This window comes from Oncorhynchus gorbuscha, linkage group LG15 (genome assembly GCF_021184085.1).
Source record: "Oncorhynchus gorbuscha isolate QuinsamMale2020 ecotype Even-year linkage group LG15, OgorEven_v1.0, whole genome shotgun sequence".
In the NCBI taxonomy this organism is placed as follows: Eukaryota; Metazoa; Chordata; class Actinopteri; order Salmoniformes; family Salmonidae; genus Oncorhynchus; species Oncorhynchus gorbuscha.
Window position 1 is genome coordinate 53,514,654 of NC_060187.1, and position 25,574 is coordinate 53,540,227.

Genomic DNA, 25,574 nt, shown 5'->3' on the forward strand with positions numbered 1-25,574 from the left:
ACGTTGACTGTGGAGAATCACCTTTCCAATCATTCTATTGTGTGTATTGGCCATTCATACTGCTCTCTGCAGCCTAACCTATGAATTGTGCACCCGTGAAATGGGGTATCCGCCTACTTAGTGACACTCACAGAACACAACTGTGTAGAGTTTACCACAAATATTGAGGTCTTAGCTCTTATTGTGCTGAAAAAACACCAATTAGTACAACAAAGAGAAACAAAAAAAAACATAGAGTGTGTCCACAACATAAACACATGAAGAGTAAGAAATATGTTCTCACATTTCTGAACGACGCATACGGGCCTTGGCAAAAACAAAGAATGCTACCTAAAAGAAATCCCAGGAGATGACTGGAACTTATAACTGAAATGGAAAATTCTCTGTGTCTGTGACACCCTCTGATTGGTGCGACACAGACCCAGTGGTGAGCGTGGTGAAACTGAGAAGACATTGTCTGTCCTTTTGAGTTTTGAAGCAGAATCTTTACCTGATAAAGTCATGTTAGGATATGTCAGTTATCCAGTCAGTCCAAATAACTTGTGTCGGAACCACTAAGGTGTTTCAGATGCCAAGCTTATGGTCTGTCTTTGTGTGTCTGCACCAGACAGAACTGTTTTGGTTGTTCTCGTTGTTGTTTTGTTAATCAGTGTTCGGTTCCATTAATAAAAGGATGAACACGTACCACGCTGCACCTTGGTCCTCACCTTCTTCCACCAACAGCCGTTACAACATGTTGTATTTTAGATTCTTCAAAGTAGCAACTCTTTGTTTTGATGACAGCTTTGCACACGATTGGCATTCTCTCAACCAGCTTCATGAGGTAGTCACCTGGATTGCTTTTCCAACAGTCTTGAAGGAGTTTCCACATATGCTGAGCACTTGTTGGCTGATTTTCCTTCACTCTGCGGTCCAACTTATCCCAAAACATCTCAATTGCGTTGAGGTCGTGTGATTGTAGAGGCCAGGTCATCTGATGCATCACTCTATCACTCTACTTGGTCAAATAGCCCTTAGGAGGTGGAGGTGTGCTTTGGGTTGAAAAACAAATGAAAGTCCCACTAAGTGCAAAACAGATGGCATGGCGTATTGCTGCAGAATGCTGTGGTAGCCATGCTGGTTAAGTGTTCCTTGAATTTTAAATAAAGCAAAGCACTCCCACACCATCACACCTCCTCCTCCATGCTTCACAATGGGAATCACACATGCAGAGATCATCCGTTCACCAACTCTGCATCTCACAAAGACATTGCGGTTGGAACCAAAAATGTCAAATTTGGACTCATCAGACCAAAGGACAGATTTCCACTTGTCTAATGTCCATTGCTTGTGTTTCTTGGCCCAAGCAAGTTTCTTCTTATTATTGGTGTCCTTTAGTAGTGATTTCTTTCAGCAATTTGACCACGAAGGCTTGATTCACACAGTCTCCTCTGAAGAGTTGATGTTGAGATGTGTCTGTTTCTTGAACTCTGAAGCATTTATTTGGGCTGCATTCTGAGGTGCAGTTAATTGCCGATTTCTGAGGCTGGCAACTCTAATGAACTTATCCTCTGCAGCAGAGGTAACTCTGGATTATCCTTTCCTGTGGCGGTCCACATGAGAGCAAGTTTAATCATAGCGCTTGCTGGTTTTAGTGACTGCATTTGAAAAACGTTCAAAGTTCTTGACATTTTCCAGATTGACTGACCTTCATGCCTTAAAGTAATGGTGGACTTTCATTTCCCTTTGCTTATTTGAGCTGTTCTTGCCATAATATGGACTTAGTCTTTTACTATAGAGGCTGTCTTCTGTATACCAACCCTACCTTGTCACAACACAACTGATTGGCTCAAACGCATTAATAAAGAAAGAAATTCCATAACTTAACATTTAACAAGACACACCTGTTAATTGAAATGCATTCCAGGTGACTACCTCATGGTGCCGGTTGACTGGTATTGTGCGTGTAGGGTTAGTTGGTGGTGCAGTATTTTCCTGTCCTGCCTTTCTTTTCCATTGTTTAATCACAAAATGTAAGTGATTGACCACACACTACCGCACAGTAGGTGGCGGTATACACAATCAAAATGTGCGAACGCCATGATAGCAAAGAAGAAGAAGTACACATAAGGCTTTGCATTTAGTCCAAAAAGTGTATTCCTATGCTGTTTTTTTGCACATTACTTTAGTGCCTTGTTGCATACATATGCATATTTTTTTAAATGTATTTTCACTCTGTTAAGTCAGTATTGTGGAGTCACTATAATGTTGTTTACCAGTTCTCAGTTTTCTCCCGTCACAGCCATTGAAGTCAACAATAAAATCACCAATGGTCTCATGGTGAAGCTGTTTCCTTCCTGTCCTGCAGCTCAGATCAGAAGGACGACTGCATCTTTGATTTGTCTGGGTGGTTTAATACATCATCCACAGCATACTTATTAACGTCACCATGCATAAAGATATGTTCAATGTCTGATTTGTTATACTTACACATCAACAAATCACTGCCCTTCTTTATGAGGCTTTCGAAAAGCTCCTTTGTCTTTGTAGTTGACTGAGGGAACTTACAGATGTTGTATGTTTGGGGGACAGAGGAAGGGGTAGTAATTAAAAAATCATGCCAACCCCTATTATTTCATACAGAGTGAGTCTATATAACGTATCTGATTTGTTAAGCCAAATATTACTTCTGAACTCATTTAGGCTTGCCTAAAGAAATGGGGGAATACTAATGAAATCACTATATTTGAGTTATTTCATTTGTAAAATTTGTAGAATTTTCTTTTCACTTTGACATTATCAAGTATTTTGTGCATATCAATGACAAAAAATGCAATTAAATCTATTTCAATCCCACTTTGTAACTCACATTTTTGTTTTTTGTTCAAGGGGGTGTAGACTTTCTATAAGCACTGTATGTACACTGAGGGAATAAAATATTTGATCCCCTGCTGATTTTGTACGTTTGCTCACAGACAAAGAAATGATCAGTCTATAATTTTAATGGTAGGTTTATTTGAACAGTGAGAGAAAGAATAACAACAAAAAAGTCCAGAAAACCACATGTTAAAAATGTTATAAATTGAATTGTATTTTAATGAGGGAAATAGCATTGTGCGAGATCTTCAGTTTCTTGGCAATTTCTCGCATGGAATAGTCTTCATTTCGCAGAACAAGACTAAACTGACAAGTTTAAGAAGGAAGTTATTTGTTTCTGGCCATTTTGAGCCTGTTATCGAACCCACAAATGCTGATGCTCTAGATACTCAACTAATCTAAAGAAGGCCAGTTTTATTGCTTCTCTAATCAGGACCACAGTTTTCAGCTGTGCTAACATAATTGCAAAAGGGTTTTCTAATGATCAATTAGCCTTTTAAAATTATAAACTTGGATTAGCTAACACAACGTGCCATTGGAACACAGGAGTGATGGTTGCTGATAATGGGCCTCTGTACACCTATGTAGATATTGTAACGTTCTTCATCGGGCAAAAGAGAGGAGGACCAAAATGCAGCGTGATGATTATCCATTTTAATAGAATACTTGATCAACGAAAAAAAAACAATAAACCAACAAAATGAACGAAGATGAAACAGTCCCATAACGTGAACACTGGAAACAGGAACAATCACCCACACCCCACAATGACAAAACAGACTACCTAAATATGGTTCCCAATCAGAGACAACGACTAACACCTGCCTCTGATTGAGATACCATATCAGGCCAAACACATCGAAACAGACAGACTAGACATACAACATAGACTGCACACTCAGATCACACCCTGACCAAACAAAACATAGAAACATACAAAGCAAACTATGGTCAGGGCGTGACAAACGCTCTTTTGCTGGGATAAATGCAGGAGCAGATTTCAGAAGCAGGACAAGACACCCTTTTTTTTGACTGATGACTGACATAAGGGCATGTATGTGATAGGCCTATATGATTATGATGGTCATAATGCTTCTTGACTATCATAAAGTGTATTTTCTTAGTCCAAGTGAAGTGGCACAGGATGGTCATAATGCTTAATGACAGTGTATTTTATTTAAAATATGATGAAAAAAAACATGACTGTAAAGAATTCATTACAACAACAACAAATACAAAGGACTTAAGAAACACATTTTCAAACAAAAGGAAACTTCTTGGCAGGGAAAAAATACATTTGAATAAATGTGGGTTTTGACACTCTTATGTAGATGTCATAACCAAACATAAAATAATGCAACATATGTCACAACAGGTGTAAATATATGGGTCATGACAGTGTTATGACCATAATATGACAGGTTATGACAAGTTATGTTAGCTGTTATGACATATTATGACAGGGTTATGACTGTCATAACATGACATGAAGCTGGGTGTCAATGAAAGTGTTACTTTACAATAGGCTAATTAGTATGAAATAATTATGTTGTCATGCATGTGTTGTGCAGTTGAACATTCTGTCATTCTTTCCAAGAAAACCTATTTCTTATTTTTCAGATGTTGGGGTGCTGCTTTGTAGTGTTGCTATACAAGAGCAAAAAGGCGTTGGCACAGAATGTTTGCAAACCAATGTCAAATTAGTCCCTGAAACATCAAAATGTCTAGTCATTCTCTGGTGACGCCTGAATTTGACTGGAGCCTAGCTTATCTACTATTATTGTGTACATGTCATTACACTCCATAGTTTGGGTCTTGGGACCATAAATTATTTAATGTTCTAGATTATTGAAAATAATCTGCCAGATCATTTGTTTGGCCTCTATCTATGTCAGTACATTTGGTTACGTTTTTGTGTCAAAGGGTCATTTTGTGAGAGGGAAGCCCGAACTGAAATGAACCCCAGGCTCCATTTTCCTTTGACCTTAGTGTTCAGTGATTGCAGATCTGTAAAACCCAGAAGGGTGTAAGCAATAATGCGTATGCTCCCCGAATGTCGTTATATTACCATATTGCTTGCACCTATCCTGTTTGTATAGATCTGCAAACCCCAAGAGGTTAGGACCTTGGAGGTGGCGAAAAATAGTTTTCGGACGGGTCCACAGAGACAGCTCGCACTGGAGGATGCAGTGTCCTGACATTACATCGCCGCATACATCATTCATCAGAGGCACATAGGGTGTTTCGCCCGGCAGGCATGGCGGCGCCCTTTGCGCATTTCGATGATGATTGGCACGATTTTAAGGAATTTGAGCCGGTTTCAGAGCAGGGGACTCGGATGGAACAAGTAAACTTGGTTGTCGAACAGGTGACAGACGTTCTGAAGGTCATTCCAGAGATCAACAACAGCTTTTCGGGCGAAATGGGCAGCTTAAAGTCCATGGAAGATCTGGTGAACAATTTAGACGAGAAATTGACAATGTGTTTCCGAAATTTCAACACCAAAGCTGAGCACTTTGCCCCTGTAAACATTATCGCCGAGGACACAACACTGAGGAACGACGAGTAAGTAAGCTAAGTGACTCGTGGCCAAAGTTAGTTCGTCCCTTGCAACATACTATCACATTTCAAAGTCTCGCTCTGCATAATTGCGTGCCACTCATACATGCAGTCACGTGTATTGATAGTTGATGCAAGCTGCCAACATTGAACATTGTATTAGATAGGCGTATATCATATTTACACCTATTCGAAAATATTTCTATAGGTTTACAGTAAGGCTACATACATTTCACTAGAAGTTTACGTTTATAAGTATGTTTTTCATGCATTATTGTTGCTATGCTCACTGCCAGTTATGCTGAAGACTTGTCAATAAGCAACGTTATCAGTGGTCATGTGACTTTTCCGTCAAACTAAATTTTAGAACTCACATAATCTCTGTTGAAAACATGTCCGTGCATGGTGTCCCAAATATGCCTAACAAAGACATCCCACTAAACACTAGATTAGAATGTTGACCCAAATACCCTTCCCTGGAGTTCAGAATAGGACAATTCACATTTATCCCCTCCTAAAAGATGAACGATTTGGATAATGCCTTGGGTAGAGATAGTTTATCACACTGATCTATCTGTGGTTAATAAATAGTTAGCCTAATACCATGCTGTTTATAAATGATATATTAGTTATTAATGTCTCACCTTTTCACTATTCATAATACTGTCTTAAAGCAGTGCGGCTGTAGCATTAATCAACAGCCCAAACATATTGCACAGTTGGAGGATTAGTCCTCATTTGACTGCTTCCAATGTATGTTTTTTATCGAAAATGTACAGTATCATCTGGGTAAATCTTTTGTAAGATGTTTGTGACCTTGTGGCATCTGTCACTTGGTAACCAATATTTGGCTACATGCACAGTGCAGTGTCATTATCCCAAATATAACCACTGTTGACCATTATTAGAAGTTAGCTATCACTTCTCTACATGGGCTTTGGACCTAGAGACGGTGGTGTTCACTTTTATGTGTCTCTCATCTCATTTCCCACACAGGATCTGGAATGCTCTTGCAGATAATTATGGTAATGTCATGGCAGTAGACTGGAAACAGTCTAGAACCCGCACCCTCCATCTCCCCAGGCTAAACCTCGAAAACAAACCAGTGAGTCAAGTTCTTGCTTCATAGAGGGCTCTCTCTTTGCCTCTTTGTCTTTGTCTCTTTCCTTCCATCCCCACTCTATCTTTCTCCCTATATCTCTACCACTCTCCCTCTCCCTGCCCCTACCTTCCTGTCCAATCTGTTTATAGCTCCAATCTAAAATTCAGATTTCATTGTGCCAGGATTTAGTTTTGATTAAATCCCTTCCCCTGACCTGTCAGAGGGTGGATGATGCAACACTGGAGCTGTCCGACGATGAGGAGCTGAGGGAACAGATGGACATGCACACCATCATTGTCTCCTGCCTCAATGACGAACCTCTCTTCACCGCAGAACAGGTAGGGCTACCCACCAATTTACCAACATACCAACCCACATCTCTGCCTGGAATAGACCAAGATTGACCTGCACTTTATCAAATATAGAATACAGTGGAGCAGAACTGGGTATGGGGCTTGCGCCTGTTGCTTGAATGTGCTTCACATAGACAGATGACAGGTGGACTGAGCCGGTGTTTGTGTGTTAACCAGAGTTGGAGTCTATTCTATTGACATTTCCAGTCAATTCAAGAATAAAATGTCATTCCAAGAAATGGAATAGCACTACATAGAGAAATTCTATGTCCAATGCAACAGACAGGAATAGAAATGGTATTGATCCCAAATGTGCGGTGTTACCGTGTGTATTGTAGGTTATTGAGGAGATAGAGGAGATGATGCAGGACTCTCCTGACCTGGAGGCAGAGCAGAACCTCCCCTCTCAGTCAGACCTCTCCATGCTCTCTCTAGACATCCAGCGCTCCAGAACAAACCACAGCTATGAAGAGCGTGAGTATATCTCTGTCAGTTAGGTGTGTGTGTGCATGTGTGTGTGTGTGTGTGTGTGCAAATGGTGTGAGGGAGGGTTAGAGGGAGGTTGAAAGTGTGTTTGCATTCTTATGCTACATTTCTGTCTGTGTGTGGTTGTGTGTGTGTGTGTGCAGGAGAGAGGACCCTGTGTTTATCAGAGCTGAATGAGCGGCTAGAGGAGGTGGAGACGGCCATCAGACGTTACAGTGAGGAGCTGATTCAACACCTGGACCTCAGGGACGAACTGGACTTTGAAAAAGAGGTGAAGAACAGCTTCATCTCTATCCTGATAGATGTGCAGAACAGACAAAAGGAACACAAGGAACTACTGAAGAAAAAGAAAAAACTCAAGAGTGGTGCCGGGGCCCCGCAGGGCCGACCAGAGAGAACACAAGCACTAGGATCAGTGAGTGACACCATCCATGCTGTGCGTGCACACACACACACAAACACACACACAATGCCTGCTAATCCAATGTTTCATGGCATTGCTTACATTCAGAGTGGACAGTTTTAGTAACCTTTTAAATTGTATTCGAATCCTTATACAACTTATTTATTGCTTGTGCAGATGTCCCCCTTATTACTTTCTTGATACCTTATTACTTTGCTCTTTTTACAAACTAATTTACTGGTTTATTGTTTTGGCATTTTTGACCTTTTAAACCTTGCGTATGGTTCTTTCTCTCTTCACCTGCTTGTTTCCTGTTTGTGTGCCTCTTACTTCCCATTTCTCTGCATCACTTCCTTCCTCTCCAGCGCTTCAGTATGGAGGGCCTCTCCTCTGCCATTCAAAATGGCTTCTGGCAAACTTTTGGGAGTGGTGGCATTGAAAGACAGGTGCCTATATTTCTCTCTTTCTCTCTGTCTGTTGCCCTCTTCATTGGTGCTGTGTGTGTTTTTGTTGGTCAACTAGATGGTAGTTGTACATGAAGTACAATTGGTGGGACTTGCTTTAACTCTTTAAAAGTATTTTTGTGTTAGTGGTAGAAGTTTAACACTATTTAAAGCAAAGCAGTTGCATATAGTCAAAGTTTATTGAAGTAAAATAATTACTTTGATAAACTAATCAACCGTATTAATTTGGATTGTAGGGAAGTTAGATCACAAAAATGCCTTAGCTACAGTTGTTGCTTTGAAAACTTAACCTGTTGAGTGTAGGGGGCAGTATTTTGATGTTTGGATGAAAAACGTACCCAAATGAAACTGCCTATTTCTCAGGCCCAGAATCTTGAATATGCAGATAATTATCAGATTAGGATAGAAAACACAAAATATTGTCTGTGAGTATAACAGAACTGATATTGCAGGTGAAAACCTGAGGAAAATCCAACAAGGAAGTGCTGTTTTTCCTGAAAGCCTTCTGTTCCATTGCCTGCCTTCACTCCATTTAAAGGGATATCAACCAGATTCCTTTTCCTATTGCTTCCCCATGGTGTGAACAGTCTTTAGACATAGTTTCAGGCTTTTATTTTGAAGAATTAGCAAGAAAGATCACATCGTGTCATTGTATTGCTGGGTGCCAGCAGCGGATACTATTTGTGTAAGGATTGTTGTCGGGAGAAGGAGAAGAGGACCAAAGTGCAGCGTGGTATGTATTCATAATACTTTTAATGAAGATGAATACCTGAACAAAAACAACAAACCGTCAAACGAACAGTTCTGTAAGGTGCAACAAAAACACTAAACAGAAAATAACTACCCACAAACACAGGTGGGAACAGGCTACCTAAGTATGGTTCTCAATCTGAGACAACAATTGACAGCTGCCTCTGATTGGGAACCATACCAGGCCAAACACAGAAATACAACACAGAACAAAACAAAGACTGAAAAACATTGAATTCCCACCCCAACTCACGCCCTGACCGAACCAAAATAGAGGCCTAAAAAAGGAACTAAGGTCAGGACGTGACAATTTGGAAGTGACCGCTCAAGCCTGGTAGTGACCGCTCAAGCTTGTGGATTTCTGAACATAACGCGCCAACCAAATGGAGGTATTTTGGATATAAAAATAATCTTTATGGAACAAAAGGAACATTTATTGTGTGGGAGTCTCGTGAGTGCAAACATCCGAAGATCATCAAAGGTAAGCGGTTCATTTTATTGCTTTTCTGACTTTCGTGACCAATCTACTTGGCGACTAGCTGTTTGTAATGTTTTGTCTACTGAGAGAGATGTCCTTATATAAACGCTTGGTATGCTTTCGCCGAAAAGCTTTTTTGAAATCAGACAACAAGCTAAGCTGTGTTTTGCTATATTGCACTTGTGATTTCATGAAAATTGAAAAAAAATTGTCATTTAATTTGAATTTATTGCTCTGCAATTCAGCGGATGTTGACAAATGATCCCGGTAACGGGATGAGTGCATCAAGAAGTTAAAGAAGAAACACATAGAACAAAGCATTCTTTTGTTAGAAGATCGGAATAAAAAAACGGATCATGTGGGCAACACTCTTAGGAAAGCAAAGAAACTCTGAATCAATCATGCTGTGGGTTTCAGATAAATAGATGCACAATTTACATTCGAAGTTTGATTTTAGGTGAATGATGATGTAATGATTAGAAAGTTGTACGCTATTATTTTGTGAGATAAATGTCTAGTGGTGACAACTCTTTAAAAGTATTTGTGGCCTCCCGGGTGGCGCAGTGGTTAAGGGCAACTCACAATTGGCCTAGCATTGTCCGGGTTAGAGAGGGGTTGGCCGGTAGGGATATCCTTGTCTCATTGCGCACCAGCGACTCCTGTGGCGGGCCGGGCGCAGTGCGCGCTCACCAAGGTTGCCAGGTGCACGGTGTTTCCTCCAACACATTGGTGCGGCTGGCTTCCGGGTTGGATGCGCACTGTGTTAAGAAGCAGTGCGGCTTGGTTGGGTTGTGTGTCGGAGGATGCATGACTTTCAACCTTCGTCTCTCCCGAGCCCGTACGGGAGTTGTAACGATGAGACAAGATAGTAGCTACTAAAAAAAAATTGGATACCACGAAATTGGGGAGAAGACGGGGTAAAATTCACACACACAATTTTTTTTTGTGTGTGGTAGTTGAAGAACTACAGTGCCTTCAGAACGTATTCACACCCCTTGACTTTTTCCATATTTTGTTGTGTTTACAGCCTGATTTTTAAATGGATTAAATTGAGATTTCGTGTCACTGGCCCACAATACTAGTTACTCCACAATACTAACCTAAATGACAGAGAATAAAGAAGGAAGCCTGTACAGAATACAAATATTCCAAAACATGCATCCTGTTTGCAATAAGGCACTAAATTATGTGCAAAAAATGTGGCAAAGAAATAAACTTCATGTCCTCAATACACAGTGTTGTGTTTGGGGCAAATCCAACACAACTGCATCATGTTATGGGTATGCTTGTCATCAGCAAGGACTAGGGAGTGTTTTAGAATACAAATAAATGGAACAGAGCCAAGCACAGACAAAATCCTACAGGAAAACCTGGTTCAGTCTGCTTTCCTACAGACACTGGGAGACAAATTCACCTTTCAGCAGGACAATAACCTAAAACACAAGAGATGCTTACCAAGATGACATTGAATGCTCCTGAGTGGCCTAGTTACAGTTTTGACTTAAATCGTCTTGAAAACCTATGGCAAGACTTAAAAATGGCTGTCTAGTAATGTTCAACAACCAACTTGACAGAGCTTGAAGAATTTTAAAAATAATAATGTGCAAATATTGTACAATCCAGGTGTGCAAAGCTCTTAGAGACTTACCCAGATAGACTCACAGCTGTAATTGTTGCCAGAGGGGATTCTAACATGTATTGACACAGGGGTGTTCTTACTTATTTATGTAAATTAGATATTCCTGTATAATTTTTTTTTTTTTACTAACATTTCCAAAAACATGTTTTCACTTTGTTGTTATGGGGTATTGTGTGTAGATGGGTGAGAAAAATAAATATTTAATCCATTTTGAATTCAGGCTGTAACACAACATAATGTGAAATAAGTCAAGGGGTATGAATACTTTCTGAAAGCAGTGTATTAAGGCTGACCCCAGTTAGTCGATTGTTTGGACGATAGGCTGTTGGTCGACCAAGATTTATTTAGTAGAGCAGTGGGAAATATACACTATGTATGTGGATACCTGCTCGTCGAACATCTCAATTCAAAAATCATGGGCATTAATATGGAGTTGGTCCCCACCTTTGCTGCTATAATAGCCTCCACACTTCTGGGAAGGCGTTCCACTAGGGCTGGGCGATATGGCCTAAAACTCATATCTCGATTTTCTCAAACTTATGGGAGATTCGCAATATATATCTCAATTAAAAAAAAAGGTTTCTCTAAATAAGCTTTGTTGTACAATTTAAAGGTAAAATACACTGTATTTTAATCAGTCAGCAATAATCTAATGAATTCAGAGCTTGTGAAATTATACCTAGGCTGAATATATGCCTTCAACAACCATAAGACCCACTAATAATTTAATTATTTTATCACAATAGTTGTACCTTCTTTTTTTTGTAATAATCACTGATATGGCTTTCCGGTCTGTCTATAAAAATGCTATTTTTGTTTCAAATTTAACCAGAACTATGCATAATGCACATAAACTAATAATGCAAAACAGTTGAATTGTTACGAACACAACCTTCTGTCCGTCTCCAACTATTTGAACAGATGTTGAAATAAAGTGGCCTACCTTCTTTCTCAGAATGAGAACAAGTTGCCAATTCCTTATATAATTGTTTTATTCTTATTGCACATTTATAAAACAGACTAAACAGCTAGTATATATATCGTTATTTGACAAAAATGCTGCTAGCGATACGTGGTACCGTATAATGTACATGCTACAAACTGATCATTCATTTTCCAGAATGAATGTTCATTAGTACATCCATTTTAGTAGTCTGCTCTACTTTAAATTTGAGGAGTTAAAACATAAACAGGGAATGGTTTGAAAGGTTACCTTCTCCTCTATTACAGAGGTGATCTCTCATCTTTGTTTTTGTGAGTTGTAGGGGGAGGGTCTTGGGAGAAAAAGGCGAAATGAAAGGTTTCACTCTCGCTAAAATCTGTCCAAAATAAGGCCAATGTGTTCCTATGCGCTTATTTTGAACCTAAGCTTGTTGCCTGCCTTCCCTCCTTTCGAACAACGACACCTGTTGTTAGGGCGGAGACATGAGCATCTTGTCATTATATACAGATCTCTGGTGTAATGGGAAGGTACACAGCACAGAAGGAGCGAACGAGACGAGACCAAAAAGGCAACATGAGAACAAATAGGTGCTCATGAATATGAAAAATACAAAAACCTTGATTCTGCGATACAGGCATTTGGAATATCGCGCAAAAACATTAATTCGATATATAGCCTAGCCCTATTTTCCACTAGATGTTGGAACATTGCTGCAGGGACTTGCTTCCATTCAGCCACAAGAGCATTAGTGAGGTCGGGCACTGATGTTGGGTGATTAGGCCAGGCTTGCAGTCTCCATTCCAATTCATCCCAAAGGTGTTCGAAGGGGTTGAGGTCAGGACTCTGTGCAGGCCAGTCAAGTTATTCCAAACCAATTTCGACCGACCATTTCTGTATGGACCTCGGTTTGTGCACGGGGTCATTGTCATGCTGAAACAGGAAAGGGCCATGCCCAAACTGTTGCCACAAAGTTGGAAGCAAATAATCATCTTGAATGTTATTGTATGCAGTAGCGTTAAGATTTCCCTTCACTGGAACTAAGGGGCCATGAAAAACAGCCCCAGACCATTATTCCTCCTCTACTGAACTTTACAGTTGGCACTATGCATTCAGGCAGGTAGCGTTCTCCTGGCATCAGTCAAACCCAGATTCGTCTGTCGAACTGCCAGATGGTGAAGCATGATTCATCACTCCAGAGAACACAATTCCACTGACAGCGAGCTTTACACCATTCCAGCCGACGCTTGGCATTGCGCATGGGGATCTTAAGCTTGTGTGTGGCTTCTCGGCCATGGAAACCCATTCATGAAGCTCCCAACGAAAAGTTCTGGTGCTGAAGTTGCAACCAGAGGCAGTTTGGAACTCGGCAGTGAGTGTTGCAACCGAAGACAGAGGATTTTTTATGCGCTACAAACTTCAGAACTTGGTTGAGTCGTTGTTTGCGACTGAGCCGTTGTTGCTCCAGACGATTTTTACGCGCTACGTGCTTCAGCACTTGTGTGGCCTACCACTTCGCGGCTGAGCCATTGTTGCTCCTAGATGTTTCCACTTCACAATAAAAGCACTTACAGTTGACCGGGGCAGCTCTAGCAGGGCAGAAATTTGACGAACTGACTTGTTGGAAAGGTGGCATCCTGTAACGGTGCCACGTTGAAAGTCACTGAGCTCTTCATTCTGCTGCCAATGTTTCCCTGTGGATATTGCATGGTGGTGTGCTCAATTTTATACACCTGTCAGCAACTGGTGTGGCTGAAATAGCTAAATCCACAAATTTTAAGGGGTGTCTGCATACTTCTGGCCATGTAGAGTACATAAACATATTATGGCACACAAGAAACCTGTCTGTTTCACGCCTGTCTGAGCAGACTAATCTATTGCGGAGGCCGCGGGGATGGCACATTTACTCTTAACTCCCATCATTTCTATTCTACAATGTTTGTTTGGCCTTGGTAATTTCTGTTAATGCACTCAATATATTATTATTTTTATTACAATTTTACCATTGTCATAGGAGAGGACACGTTGTTTGCAGAGCGCACAACTTAGGCTGTGAGAAAACAGTTATGGTTTATTTCATTCCATGTATGAGTTGTCAATTTATTAATTGTCATTTGTTTTGAGCACTCCTGTCAATCTTGAGTAAGGGACACACAACTGATTACGTATATAGAAGAAGGACAAGTCTACTTGGTCTGCGAGCAAATGTAGGTCTATATTTGTGCCCATTTGAGGATCTAATACTATTTATGATTGTCTTAACTCACCATCACTGTGGAATTTCTGAAAGTAATTTTTTCTTCATATCAAGCAGCGAGTCGACAAAGTCTATTTTTACATCCATTGAAAATTACAGTTGTTCCTCAACACAGCCTATTTGAAACATCTTTCCAGCTCGCTCCCTTTCGATTACAGCTCAGCATGAAAGGGGAAGAAATGTCATGCTCTGATCTGGTGGAAGCGTCATAAAATAGGTCTACCTGATTACTTCTTATCCCTTGTGCAAAATAGCCTGCAGCTGTGTCTGTCTGTCTAGAGTTCACTGGAGCTGGAAACTGTGAGGACCCAGAATATTTTATACAATGTTGCAAGTTTGCTAGCAGGAGCTTCCGGCCAGACCAAGTTAATATAATAGCTGACACAATGCAAGTTCCTTGCAGACAGGTCATGCATAGCCAATGTGATTTAGATTATATTTATTTTTATCAGGATATTTTCTACCTGCAGGTTGCAATGTTTTTATTTGTTGTCTTTATGTAGGCTATTTTTACATATTGGCAATGAAAATAAAAGTTACTTTTAGATTTGTATAATTTTCATTTAGATATAATTTAGATTTACCACATAACATTAATTTTGAGCCAATGAAGATGGCTACCAGGTGAAAGAGGACCCAAACGCGACTTAACAGAAACAGAGTTTATTAAAGTCGGAATAACAGATTTGTAGAGGGGAAAACAACTGGAGAAGCTGATGGAAGGCAGTCGAGAGACACCTTTTCATTTAGATATAATTTAGATTTACCACATAACATTAATTTTGAGAAATGAAGACTAAATTACATTAAATTAAAGTTCCATGTAAATGTGCATATAAAAATCATAACTGGCATGTAAGATAGTAGAAATGGTATGATAACTTGGCACTCCAAATGGAAAAGGTTGCCGACCGCTGGTGTAGCCCATTACCGGCAAAGTCAGGAGCTTAACAGCAGAGACAGAATCTGAGAAAGCCAGCAACAACAGGAGGTGGAAGGTCAGGAACAGGTGTTTTTCTTCTGGGTAGGCTACATTGATCTCTGGCTCTCTCTTTAGTAATTAAAAAATATATATAAATATTATTTCACCTTTATTTAACCAGGTAGGCATTTACAATTGCGACCTGGCCAAGATAAAGCAAAGAAGTTCGACACATACAACGACACAGAGTTACACATGGAGTAAAACAAACATACAGTCAATAATACAGTAGAAACAAGTCTATATACGATGTGAGCAAATTAGGTGAGATAAGGGAGGTAAAGGCAAAAAAAAGGCCATGGTGGCAAAGTAAATACAATATAGCAAGTAAAACACTGGAATGGTAGATTTGCAGTGGAAGAATGTGCAAAGTAGAAATAAAAATAATGGGGTGCAAAGGAGCAAAATAAATAAATAAATAAAATAAAATAAATACAGTAGGGAAAGAGGTAGTTGTTTGGGCTAAATTATAGGTGGGCTATGTACAGGTGCAGTAATCTGTGAGCTGCTCTGACAGCTGGTGCTTAAAGCTTGTGAGGGAGATAAATGTTTCCAGTTTCAGAGATTTTTGTAGTTCGTTCCAGTCATTGGCAGCAGAGAAATGTAAGGAGATGCGGCCAAAGAAAGAATTGGTTTTGGGGGTGACCAGAGAGATATACCTCCTGTAGCGCGTGCTACAGGTGGGTGATGCTATGGTGACCAGTGAGCTGAGATAAGGCAACTCTCCTTCCGTGGCCTCCAATTGCTCTTAAATAAATGCATGCTCTTCAACCGATCGCTGTCTACACCTGCCCACCTGTCTAACATCACTACTCTGGACGGCTCTGACTTAGAGTACGTGGACAACTACAAATACCTAAAGTGGGGCAAAAACATATTTAGTCAGCCACCAATTGTGCAAGTTCTCCCACTTAAAAAGATGAGAGAGGCCTGTAATTTTCATCCTAGGTACACTTCAACTATGACAGACAAAATAAGAAAATAAATCCAGAAAATCACATTGTAGGATTTTTAATTGGCAAATTATGGTGGAAAATAAGTATTTGGTCACCTACAAACAAGCAAGATTTCTGGCTCTCACAGACCTGTAACTTCTTATTTAAGAGGCTCCTCTGTCCTTCACTCGTTACCTGTATTAATGGCACCTGTTTAAACTTGTTATCAGTATAAAAGAGACCTGTCCACAACCTCAAACAGTCACACTCCAAACTCCACTATGGCCAAGACCAAAGAGCTGTCAAAGAACACCAGAAACAAAATTTTAGACCTGCACCAGGCTGGGAAGACTGAATCTGCAATAGGTAAGCAGCTTGGTATGAAGAAATCAACTGTGGGAGCAATTATTAGGAAATGGAAGACATACAAGACCACTGATAATCTCCCTCGATCTGGGGCTCCACGCAAGATCTCACCCCGTGGGGTCAAAATGATCACAAGAACAGTGAGTAAAAATCCCAGAACCACACGGGGGGACCTAGTGAATGACCTGCAGAGAGCTGGGACCAAAGTAACAAAGCCTACCATCAGTAACCCACTACGCCGCCAGGGACTCAAATCCTGCAGTGCTAGACGTGTCCCCCTGCTTAAGCCAGTACATGTCCAGGCCCGTCTGAAGTTTGCTAGAGAGTATTTGGATGATCCAGAAGAAGAATGTCATATGGTCAGATGAATCCAAAATATAACTTTTTGGTAAAAACTCAACTCGTCGTGTTTGGAGGACAAAGAATGCTGAGTTGCATCCAAAGAACACCTACTGTAAAGCATGGGGGTGGAAACATCATGCCTTGGGGCTGTTTTTCTGCAAACTGACCAGGACGACTGATCCGTGTAAAGGAAAGAATGAATGGGGCCATGTATCGTGAGATTTTGAGTGAAAACCTCCTTCCATCAGCACGGGCATTGAAGATGAAACGTGACTGGGTCTTTCAGCATGACAATGATCCCAAACACACCGCACGGGCAACGAAGGAGTGGCTTCGTAAGAAGCATTTCAAGGTCCTGGAGTGGCCTAGCCAGTCTCCAGATCTCAACCCCATAGAAAATCTTTGGAGGGAGTTGAAAGTCCATGTTGCCCAGCAACAGCCCCAAAACATCACTGCTCTAGAGGAGATCTGCATGGAGGAATGGGCCAAAATACCAGCAACAGTGTGTGAAAACCTTGTGAAGGCTTACAGAAAACGTTTGACCTCTGTCATTGTCAACAAAGGGTATATTCCAAAGTATTGAGATAAACTTTTGTTATTGACCAAATACTTATTTTCCACCATAATTTGCAAATAAATAAATAAAAAATCCTACAATGTGATTTTCTGGATTTTGTTTTCCTGTCATTGTCTGTCATAGTTGAAGTGTACCTATGACGAAAATTACAGGCCTCTCTCATCTTTTTAAGTGGGAGAACTTGCACAATTGGTGGCTGACTAAATATTTTTTTGCCCCACTTTAGGTATTTGTAGTTGTCCACGTACTCTAAGTCAGAGCCGTCCAGAGTAGTGATGTTAGACAGGTGGGCAGGTGCAGACAGCGATCGGTTGAAGAGCATGCATTTATTTAAGAGCAATTGGAGGCCACGGAAGGAGAGTTGTATGGCATTGAAGCTTGCCTGGAGGGTTGTTAACACGTGTCCAAAGAAGGGCCAGAAGTATACAGAATGGTGTCATCTGCGTAGAGGTGGATCAGAGACTCACTAGCAGCAAGAGCCACATCATTGATGTATACAGAGAAGAGAGTCGGTCCAAGAATTTAACCCTGTGGCACCCCCATAGAGACTGCCAGAGGTCCGGACAGCAGACCCTCCGATTTGACACACTGAACTCTATCAGAGAAGTAGTTGGTGAACCAGGCGAGGCAATCATTTGAGAAACCAAGGCTGTCGAGTCTGCCGATGAGGATGTGGTGATTGACAGAGTAGAAAGCCTTGGCCAGATCAATGAATATGGCTGCACAGTAATGTTTCTTATCGATTGCGGTTAAGATATCGTTTAGGACCTTGAGCGTGGCTGAGGTGCACCCATGACCAGCTCTGAAACCAGATTGCATAGCAGAGAAGGTATGGTGAGATTCTAAATGGTCTGTAATCTGTTTGTTGACTTGGCTTTCAAAGACCTTAGAAAGGCAGGGTAGGATAGATATAGGTCTGTAGCAGTTTGGTTCAAGAGTGTCCCCCTTTGAAGAGGGGGATGACCGCAGCTGCTTTCCAATCTTTGGGAATCTCAGACGACACGAAAGAGAGGTTGAACAGGCTAGTAATAGGGGTGGCAACAATTTCGGCAGATAATTTTAGAAAGAAAGGGTCCAGATTGTCTAGCCCGGCTGAATGGTAGGGGTCCAGATTTTGCAGCTCTTTCAGAACATCAGCTGACTGGATTTGGGAGAAGGAGAAATGGGGAAGGCTTGGGCAAGTTGCTATGGGGGGTGCAGTGCTGTTCACCGGGGTAGGGGTAGCCAGGTGGAAAGCATGGCCAGCCGTAGAAAAATGCTTATTGAAATTCTCAATTATAGTGGATTTATCAGTGGTGACAGTGTTTCCTATCTTCACTGCAGTGGGCAGCTGGGAGGAGGTGTTCTTATTCTCCATGGACTTTACAGTGTCCCGGAACTTTTTTGAGTTAGTGTTGCAGGAAGCAAATTTCTGCTTGAAAAAGCTAGCCGCGGCTTTTCTAACTGCCTGTGTATAATGGTTTCTAGCTTCCCTGAAAAGCTGCATATCATGGGGGCTGATACGCCATAGGATATTTTTGTGTTGATTAAGGGCAGTCAGGTCTGGGGAGAACCAAGGGCTATATATGTTCCTGGTTCTACATTTCTTGAATGGGGCATGCTTATTTAAGATGGTTAGGAAGGCATTTAAAAAAATAACCAGGCATCCTCTACTGACGGGATGAGATCAATATTCTTCCAGGATACCCTGGCCAGGTCGATTAGAAAGGCCTGCTCGCTGAAGTGTTTCAGGGAGTGTTTGACAGTGATGAGTGGAGGTCATTTGACAGCTGAACCATTACGGATGCAGGCAATGAGGCAGTGATCGCTGAGATCTTGGTTGAAGACAGCAGAGGTGTATTTAGAGGGCAAGTTAGTTAGGATGATATCTATGAGGGTGCCCGTGTTTACGGCTTTGGAGAGGTACCTGGTAGGTTCATTGATAATTTGTGTGAGATTGAGGGCATCAAGCTTAGATTGTAGGATGGCTGGGGTGTTAAGTATGTTCTGGTTTAGGTCGCCTAGCAGCACGAGCTCTGAAGATAGATGGGGGGCAATCAGTTCACATATGGTGTCCAGAGCACAGTTGGAGGCAGAGGGGGTCTATAGCAGGCGGCAACGGTGAGAGACTTGTTTTTAGAGAGGTGGATCTTTAAAAGTTCAAATTGTTTGGGTACAGACCTGGATAGTAGGACAGAACTCTGCAGGCTATCTTTGCAGTAGATTGCAACACCGCCCCCTTTGGCAGTTCTATCTTGTCTGAAAATGTTATAGTTTGGGATGAACATTTCTGAATGTTTGGTGGTCTTCCTAAGCCAGGATTCAGACACAGCTAGAACATCCAGGTTGGCAGATTGCGCAGAATCAGTGAATAAAACAAACTTAGGGAGGAGGCTTCTAATGTTAACATGCATGAAACCAAGGCTATTATGGTTATAGGGTATCGCCTTGTGCCCTTATCCCCTTTGTGCATGTGCATAACTATAGAAAAATCCCACAGGAGAGTTTGAGTTATGAAAGTTGAATAGAGGGTCTCAAAATCTCTGAGCAAGAAACACTTGGATGAACATAAAGAAATTCATGTTAGGCTCTTTTCTGGTAATTGTGCTGTTATTATGTGCCAGATGTTAAGACTACGAAATGCCATTGACTTGTCATTTCAATAGGCATAGGCTTCAAACTAAATTCAGGGTTTTTGATTTTAATTCAATTTTACCATAGTTTGCTCAGATAAAGCCAGGTAGCCTATAGCCCCGTATAGGCCTTACATCTAATTTCAGATAGTCTACAGTATTCTAGACAAGATGTAGGCAAGATGTAAACTTGCTTCATTCAAATGAAGACTAATTTATTCAACATGAATAGCAAGGCAATTTTGCAAATATAAGTTCTTCTTTCCCCCAATAGTCTGCTGGAATAGGCTACAGAGAATAGGGTCATAATTTCAATCACTGAATTAAATATGAATTATATATATATATGAACTTAATATGCTTGTCAACAACAGCCAGTTTATTTTTCTGAATGTGTTTCACCTGTAGCCTAATATGACTACTGTTCATAATAACACAAGGCTACAACAACAAAGTTATAGGCTATTTATTAAATTGGTTCTCCAGACCCAGATAGGCTACACAGGTTGCACAAATTGATTTGCAAGGACTCCAGTGATATTGTCATTTCAATGGCATACATATTACTAGGTTTACTTGATGGCCAAAAGAAGCAAATGTATAATTCTCCACATTTAGCCTAAAGTCAGTTTCATTGAGGTCTTTTCCCCATAAAAAGAACCAGATGAGGAAGTTCCACAACTTCCATATAAAATTTCCACTCGGGCAGCCCCCAATACCCATGAACTGAGCATGCATAAAGCACTTAAGCAGTCAACTTTAGAATGCAGTTTAAACCAAGCGGATTTATGTAATGCATTCTAGTGTGCCCAAAAAGTCATTTTCCAGTGCCTGGTGTCCATTATTTTTTGATATGCATCAGTTCTAGAGTATGAACATAATTTATGGAAAAAGGTGGCTCCACAATGACAATCTAAATAGCCTACCAACAACTCGTAAAAAGTTGTTACAATGTACACGCGTGCTGCTCTCGTTCCTCTCGCTCACCTGACTCAGCCAATAACTGTAGTGCTCTCTCAACACACACACCACTCCTGATCTCTCAATCACTCAGCAACAGCATGACTCACTGCCTACAGTCAGGAGCAGGTCACAGTGAAATATATATGTTTTAAATTGCTGCGGTGCAATTTAGAAATAGCCCATAAACCAAAATCCCGCAACAAGTACATTTTCACCCGTGACATCGTTTTCCAAGTAGCCCAATTTTGGCCAGGAAACCGCGAACATGGCAACACTGAGGAGAACTGTTTGAATGATGTCTGTGAGTATAACAGAACTTATTTGGCAGGCGAAACTCCGAGGACAAACCATCCAGGATTTTTGTTTTTTGAGGTCACTCTCTTTTCAATGGGGTTTCATTGGTAATCTAGAATTCTAAGGCTTGCAGTTCCTATCGCTTCCACTGGATGTCAACAGTCTTTAGAAATTGGTTGATGTTTTTACTTTGTGTAATGAAGAAATAGGGCTGTCCAGAACAAGGGTCGAGTGAAGTGTACTGTTTGATAGACCTGAAAAGCACGCTCCACTTTCTTTTCCCCCGGTATTGAACGCAGTTTATCCCGTCTTAAATTTGATTGATTATTTACATTAAAAAATACCTAAAGTTGTGTTAGGAAAGTTGTTTGAAATGTTTGGACAAAGATTACAGGTAATTTATGAGATATTTTGTAGTCATGTTGCATGAGTTGGAACCGGTGTTTTTCTGGATCAAATGCGCCAAATAAATGGACATTTTGGATATATAACGACAGAATTAATCGAACAAAAGGACCATTTGTGATGTTTATGGAACATATTGGAGTGCCAACAGAAGAAGCTCATCAAAGGTAAGACATTAATTATATCTTTATTTCTGAGTTCCGTGTCGTGCCTGGCGGGTTGAATTATGATTGACTTTGTTTGATGGGGTGCTGTCCTCAGATAATAGCATGGTTTGCTTTCACTGTAAAGTCTTTTTGAAATCTGACACGTTGGCTGGATTAACAACAAGTGTAGCTTTAATTTGGTGTATTGCATGTGTGATTTCATGAAAGTTTAATATTTATATATATTTAATTTGAATTTGGTGCTCTGCCATTTCACCGGATGTTGTCAAATCGATCCCACTAAAGGGATTTGATCCATAAGAAGTTCATGCTAACAAACATTTGTGCTTTGAAACTAAATAAATACCACACTCTGACCCAGAAAAGTTATTTGCTAGATTCATGATAGTGTTTTTAGACAAAGCAAGGAAAGTGAACTTCAAAACATGTTTCAGTTTTAATGGAATATGCAGCTGTTGTTGGTAAGTAATGAACCTGCTAGCTTCTGACATGACTAACAGCATCTATAAAGAGAGCAGTTACATTTACATTACATTTAAGTCATTTAGCAGACGCTCTTATCCAGAGCGACTTACAAATTGGTGCATTCACCTTATGACATCCAGTGGAACAGCCACTTTACAATAGTGCATCTACATATTTTAAGGGGGTGAGAAGGATTACTTTATCCTATCCTAGGTATTCCTTAAAGAGGTGGGGTTATCAGGTGTCTCCGGAAGGTGGTGATTGATTCCGCTGTCCTGGCGTCGTAAAATAGTTTGTTCCACCATTGGGGAGCCAGAATAGCGAACAGTTTTGACTGGGCTGAGCGGGAACTGTACTTCCTCAGTGGTAGGGAGGCGAGCAGGCCAGAGGTGGATGAACGAGTGCCCTTATTTGGGTGTAGGGCCTGATCAGAGCCTGGAGGTACTGAGGTGCCGTTGACCTCAAGCTCCGTGGCAAGCACCATGGTCTTGTAGATGCGAGCTTTGGAAGCCAGTGGAGAGAGTGGAGGAGCGGGGTGACGTGAGAGAACTTGGGAAGGTTGAACACCAGATGGAATGTGCGGCGTTCTGGATGAGTTGTAGGGGTTTAATGGCACAGTGGGGCCCAGCCAACAGCGAGTTGCAATAATCCAGACGGGAGATGACAAGTGCCTGGATTAGGACCTGCGCCGCTTCCTGTGTGAGGCAGGGTCGTAATCTGCGGATGTACAACTTAAAAAGTATAAAATGTAATTTTTAAAAAGTATTAAATATATATATATTAAAGTTGTATGTAAGCACACTGGTTCTGACCAGTATGTGTTAAATAATAATAATAAAATGTCAGAAGTATTTAATGTCTGGACTTTTGCTTCGCAAGTCCCACCTAAAAATGCTGATTCACCCAGCGTCACATTTCCATAAACTGAACATGAATTACTCGCTGTCTCACCTCTCTGCTGTCTTTAAGGAGTCTTAACAAACATCACCAATTGCCTTTCTACATTGGAGCAGCAATTGAACAATTGTTTTTAGCATGTACAGTACCTAGTGAAAGTCTTCACACCCCTTGCACAGTTTTCATATTTTTCTGCCTTAAAATTACATGTAAAAAGCGATTAAATTAGATCTTTTTCCCCTGACCAATCTACACAATCTACTACACAATTTCAATGTAAAGGAAAATCATAGAAAATGTTCTTAATTAAATAGAACAAAAAACAAAGATGCCTTGATTGCATATGTCTTCACACACCATAGTTAATACTTGGTGGAAGAACTTTAGGCAGCCATTACAGCTGTGAGAGGAACATTTGTGTAAAGTTGGTAGGATCTCATTCAAAATGATTCACAGCTGTAATGCCTGTCGATGGTGGTTCCACCAAGTATTAACTCTGGGGTGTGAAGACATGTGCAATCAAGACTTGTTTTTTAATTTGTATTCATTTTGAAAATGTTCTATAATTCTTCTTTTACTTTGAAAATGTGGGAAATGTTGTGTAGATCAGTAGGAAAACAATATAACGTGTAATTGAATTTTAAGGCAGAAAAATGTGAAAAGTGTACAAGGGGTGTTTACACTTTCACTAGGCACTGTACTTATTCTCTCTCTTTTTCTCTATTGTTTCTACCCCATGGTCTCTCTTAGTATCTGACCACAGTCATCCCATATGAGAAGAAAGGAGGCCCTCCATCGGTGGAAGATCTTCAGATTCTTACCCAAAGTAAGTGGCACCTTAGTAAGTGGCACCTGTAAGGTGCAGAGCATTTATCCCCCGCCCATCACATGAATCTTAAATAAATAAAAACATTTGTGCTACTTGAAGTACAGGGTACAGTTGTTTATCTAGTGTTATAGATGGTTGACATACCCTGGAATAAATACATTTTTCTGATTGGTTTGTGTTTCTGTTGCAGTCCTGCAAGCTATGAGAGACGACAGTGACAAGGTGCCCAGCCTTCTGACAGACTACATTCTCAAAGGTGAATACACTTAGCCTCTCTCTATGTACATTTTAACATTAGTAGGCTATATTACACTGAGTTATGTGCTGTTGGCATACTGTTGTCTCTGCATTTTTGTATAGTTGATGTCTCTCAATTTTTGTAGAATTCAAGAACAACGTTTATTGATAACTCATGATTTTCATATTAGGCTATTTTAAACTGGGCTGTTCTACTATTTAAGTTGTTGTGCCTTTTATTTTTTGTGTGTGGTACATAGCAATTTACAGTTGAGTGATCTCCTTTTTCCTTCATTCATTTCTTTTTTTTTAAATCTCTCAATTTTCTGTTCAATGTCTCGCTGCATTGTACTTGCTAGCTCTGGTGTGAGAGCCATGGACAGAGAGGTTTGTGGCACACATTCAGACACTGTACTGTGTGGTGTAGTTCACTCATTGCGTGAGAGCACCCCTAGTGGCCACTGAGCTTTAGTATAATGTAACCGTACCCTGCCGTTGTGTTCTGTCACTGCCCTGCCCCACCCCTCACTGTCACACTGCTGCTGTTTAGGGTATAGTAGACCCCAATGCTGCTCCTGTTGGTGTCACAAAGTTATCCCTGACCCACGACCTTGCTTTGCCTAACCCTTCACATCCTCCTAAATGGACCTTACGGGTTCTACTAAAACGCTCCCTGGGAATCACTACTTTTACAACCATTGGAACCGGTTTCTCCCTCTGGGCTCACTGAACACTAAATGGCTGTATTGGCATATTGTGTATTGTTGCCGTATCTGTTTCAAGTGTGTTTGGATTGCTTGAGACTGTTTTCCTGGTCAAACCTAGATACAGGTACTTGGTTATTTTATTTCTCCTGTTTTACTATTTCATTCCTTTTTTTCCACCCAAGCCTGTTCTACTTCTTACTTTATATTTTCCCGTAGTAGCCTAACTGGCATTCACACCTAGTCTTAGCCATAGTCATTAATATGTGTTTTTTTTCTACAGTGCTTTGCCCAATATAGACTGGAAGGACAATAACTGACATTTGGGAAACAAGGTGAGGGATCTGGTTTCAATGTCAACAAGCAAAATGAAGAGGACTTGCTCAGTGTGTTATGCTGGTGAATGAGGACCCAAAAGCGACTTAACGAAAACAGAGTCTTTATTCCAGTATAAGACAAAAGTAATAATCCTGGATATATCAAGGAGAAAACAAAACAGGAAAAACTGAAAT

At 40.7% G+C, this 25,574-nt stretch overlaps 1 protein-coding gene across 5 annotated transcripts; it reads left to right on the plus strand.

Moving 5' to 3' along the window:
- The first annotated feature begins 4,895 nt into the window (after nucleotides 1–4,895).
- On the plus strand, nucleotides 4,896–25,574 carry LOC123996375 (fasciculation and elongation protein zeta-2-like). 5 transcript variants are annotated; one of them, XM_046299755.1, is made up of 10 exons: nucleotides 4,896–5,421; nucleotides 6,412–6,520; nucleotides 6,739–6,855; nucleotides 7,209–7,344; nucleotides 7,500–7,792; nucleotides 8,125–8,205; nucleotides 24,043–24,118; nucleotides 24,312–24,377; nucleotides 24,718–24,745; nucleotides 25,346–25,574. In XM_046299755.1, exons 1-9 carry the CDS (start codon nucleotides 5,114–5,116, stop codon nucleotides 24,726–24,728), a joined length of 1,197 nt encoding a protein of 398 aa, XP_046155711.1. In that variant the 5' UTR covers nucleotides 4,896–5,113; the 3' UTR covers nucleotides 24,729–24,745; nucleotides 25,346–25,574. The 5 variants fall into 5 exon arrangements, with proteins under 5 accessions (XP_046155711.1, XP_046155710.1, XP_046155712.1 ...); XM_046299754.1 differs by lacking the exon at nucleotides 24,718–24,745 and having other exon boundaries at nucleotides 4,901–5,421; XM_046299756.1 differs by lacking the exon at nucleotides 24,718–24,745 and having other exon boundaries at nucleotides 4,906–5,421; nucleotides 7,500–7,771.

Coding starts and splice junctions, on each gene's coding strand:
- LOC123996375 (XM_046299754.1), top strand. CDS start 5,114: ATGGCGGCGCCCTTTGCGCATTTCGATGATGATTGGCACGATTTTAAG. Junction 6,521..6,738: donor TAAACCTCGAAAACAAACCA/GTGAGTCAAGTT, acceptor CTGACCTGTCAG/AGGGTGGATGATGCAACACT. Junction 24,119..24,311: donor TCTTCAGATTCTTACCCAAA/GTAAGTGGCACC, acceptor TTTCTGTTGCAG/TCCTGCAAGCTATGAGAGAC.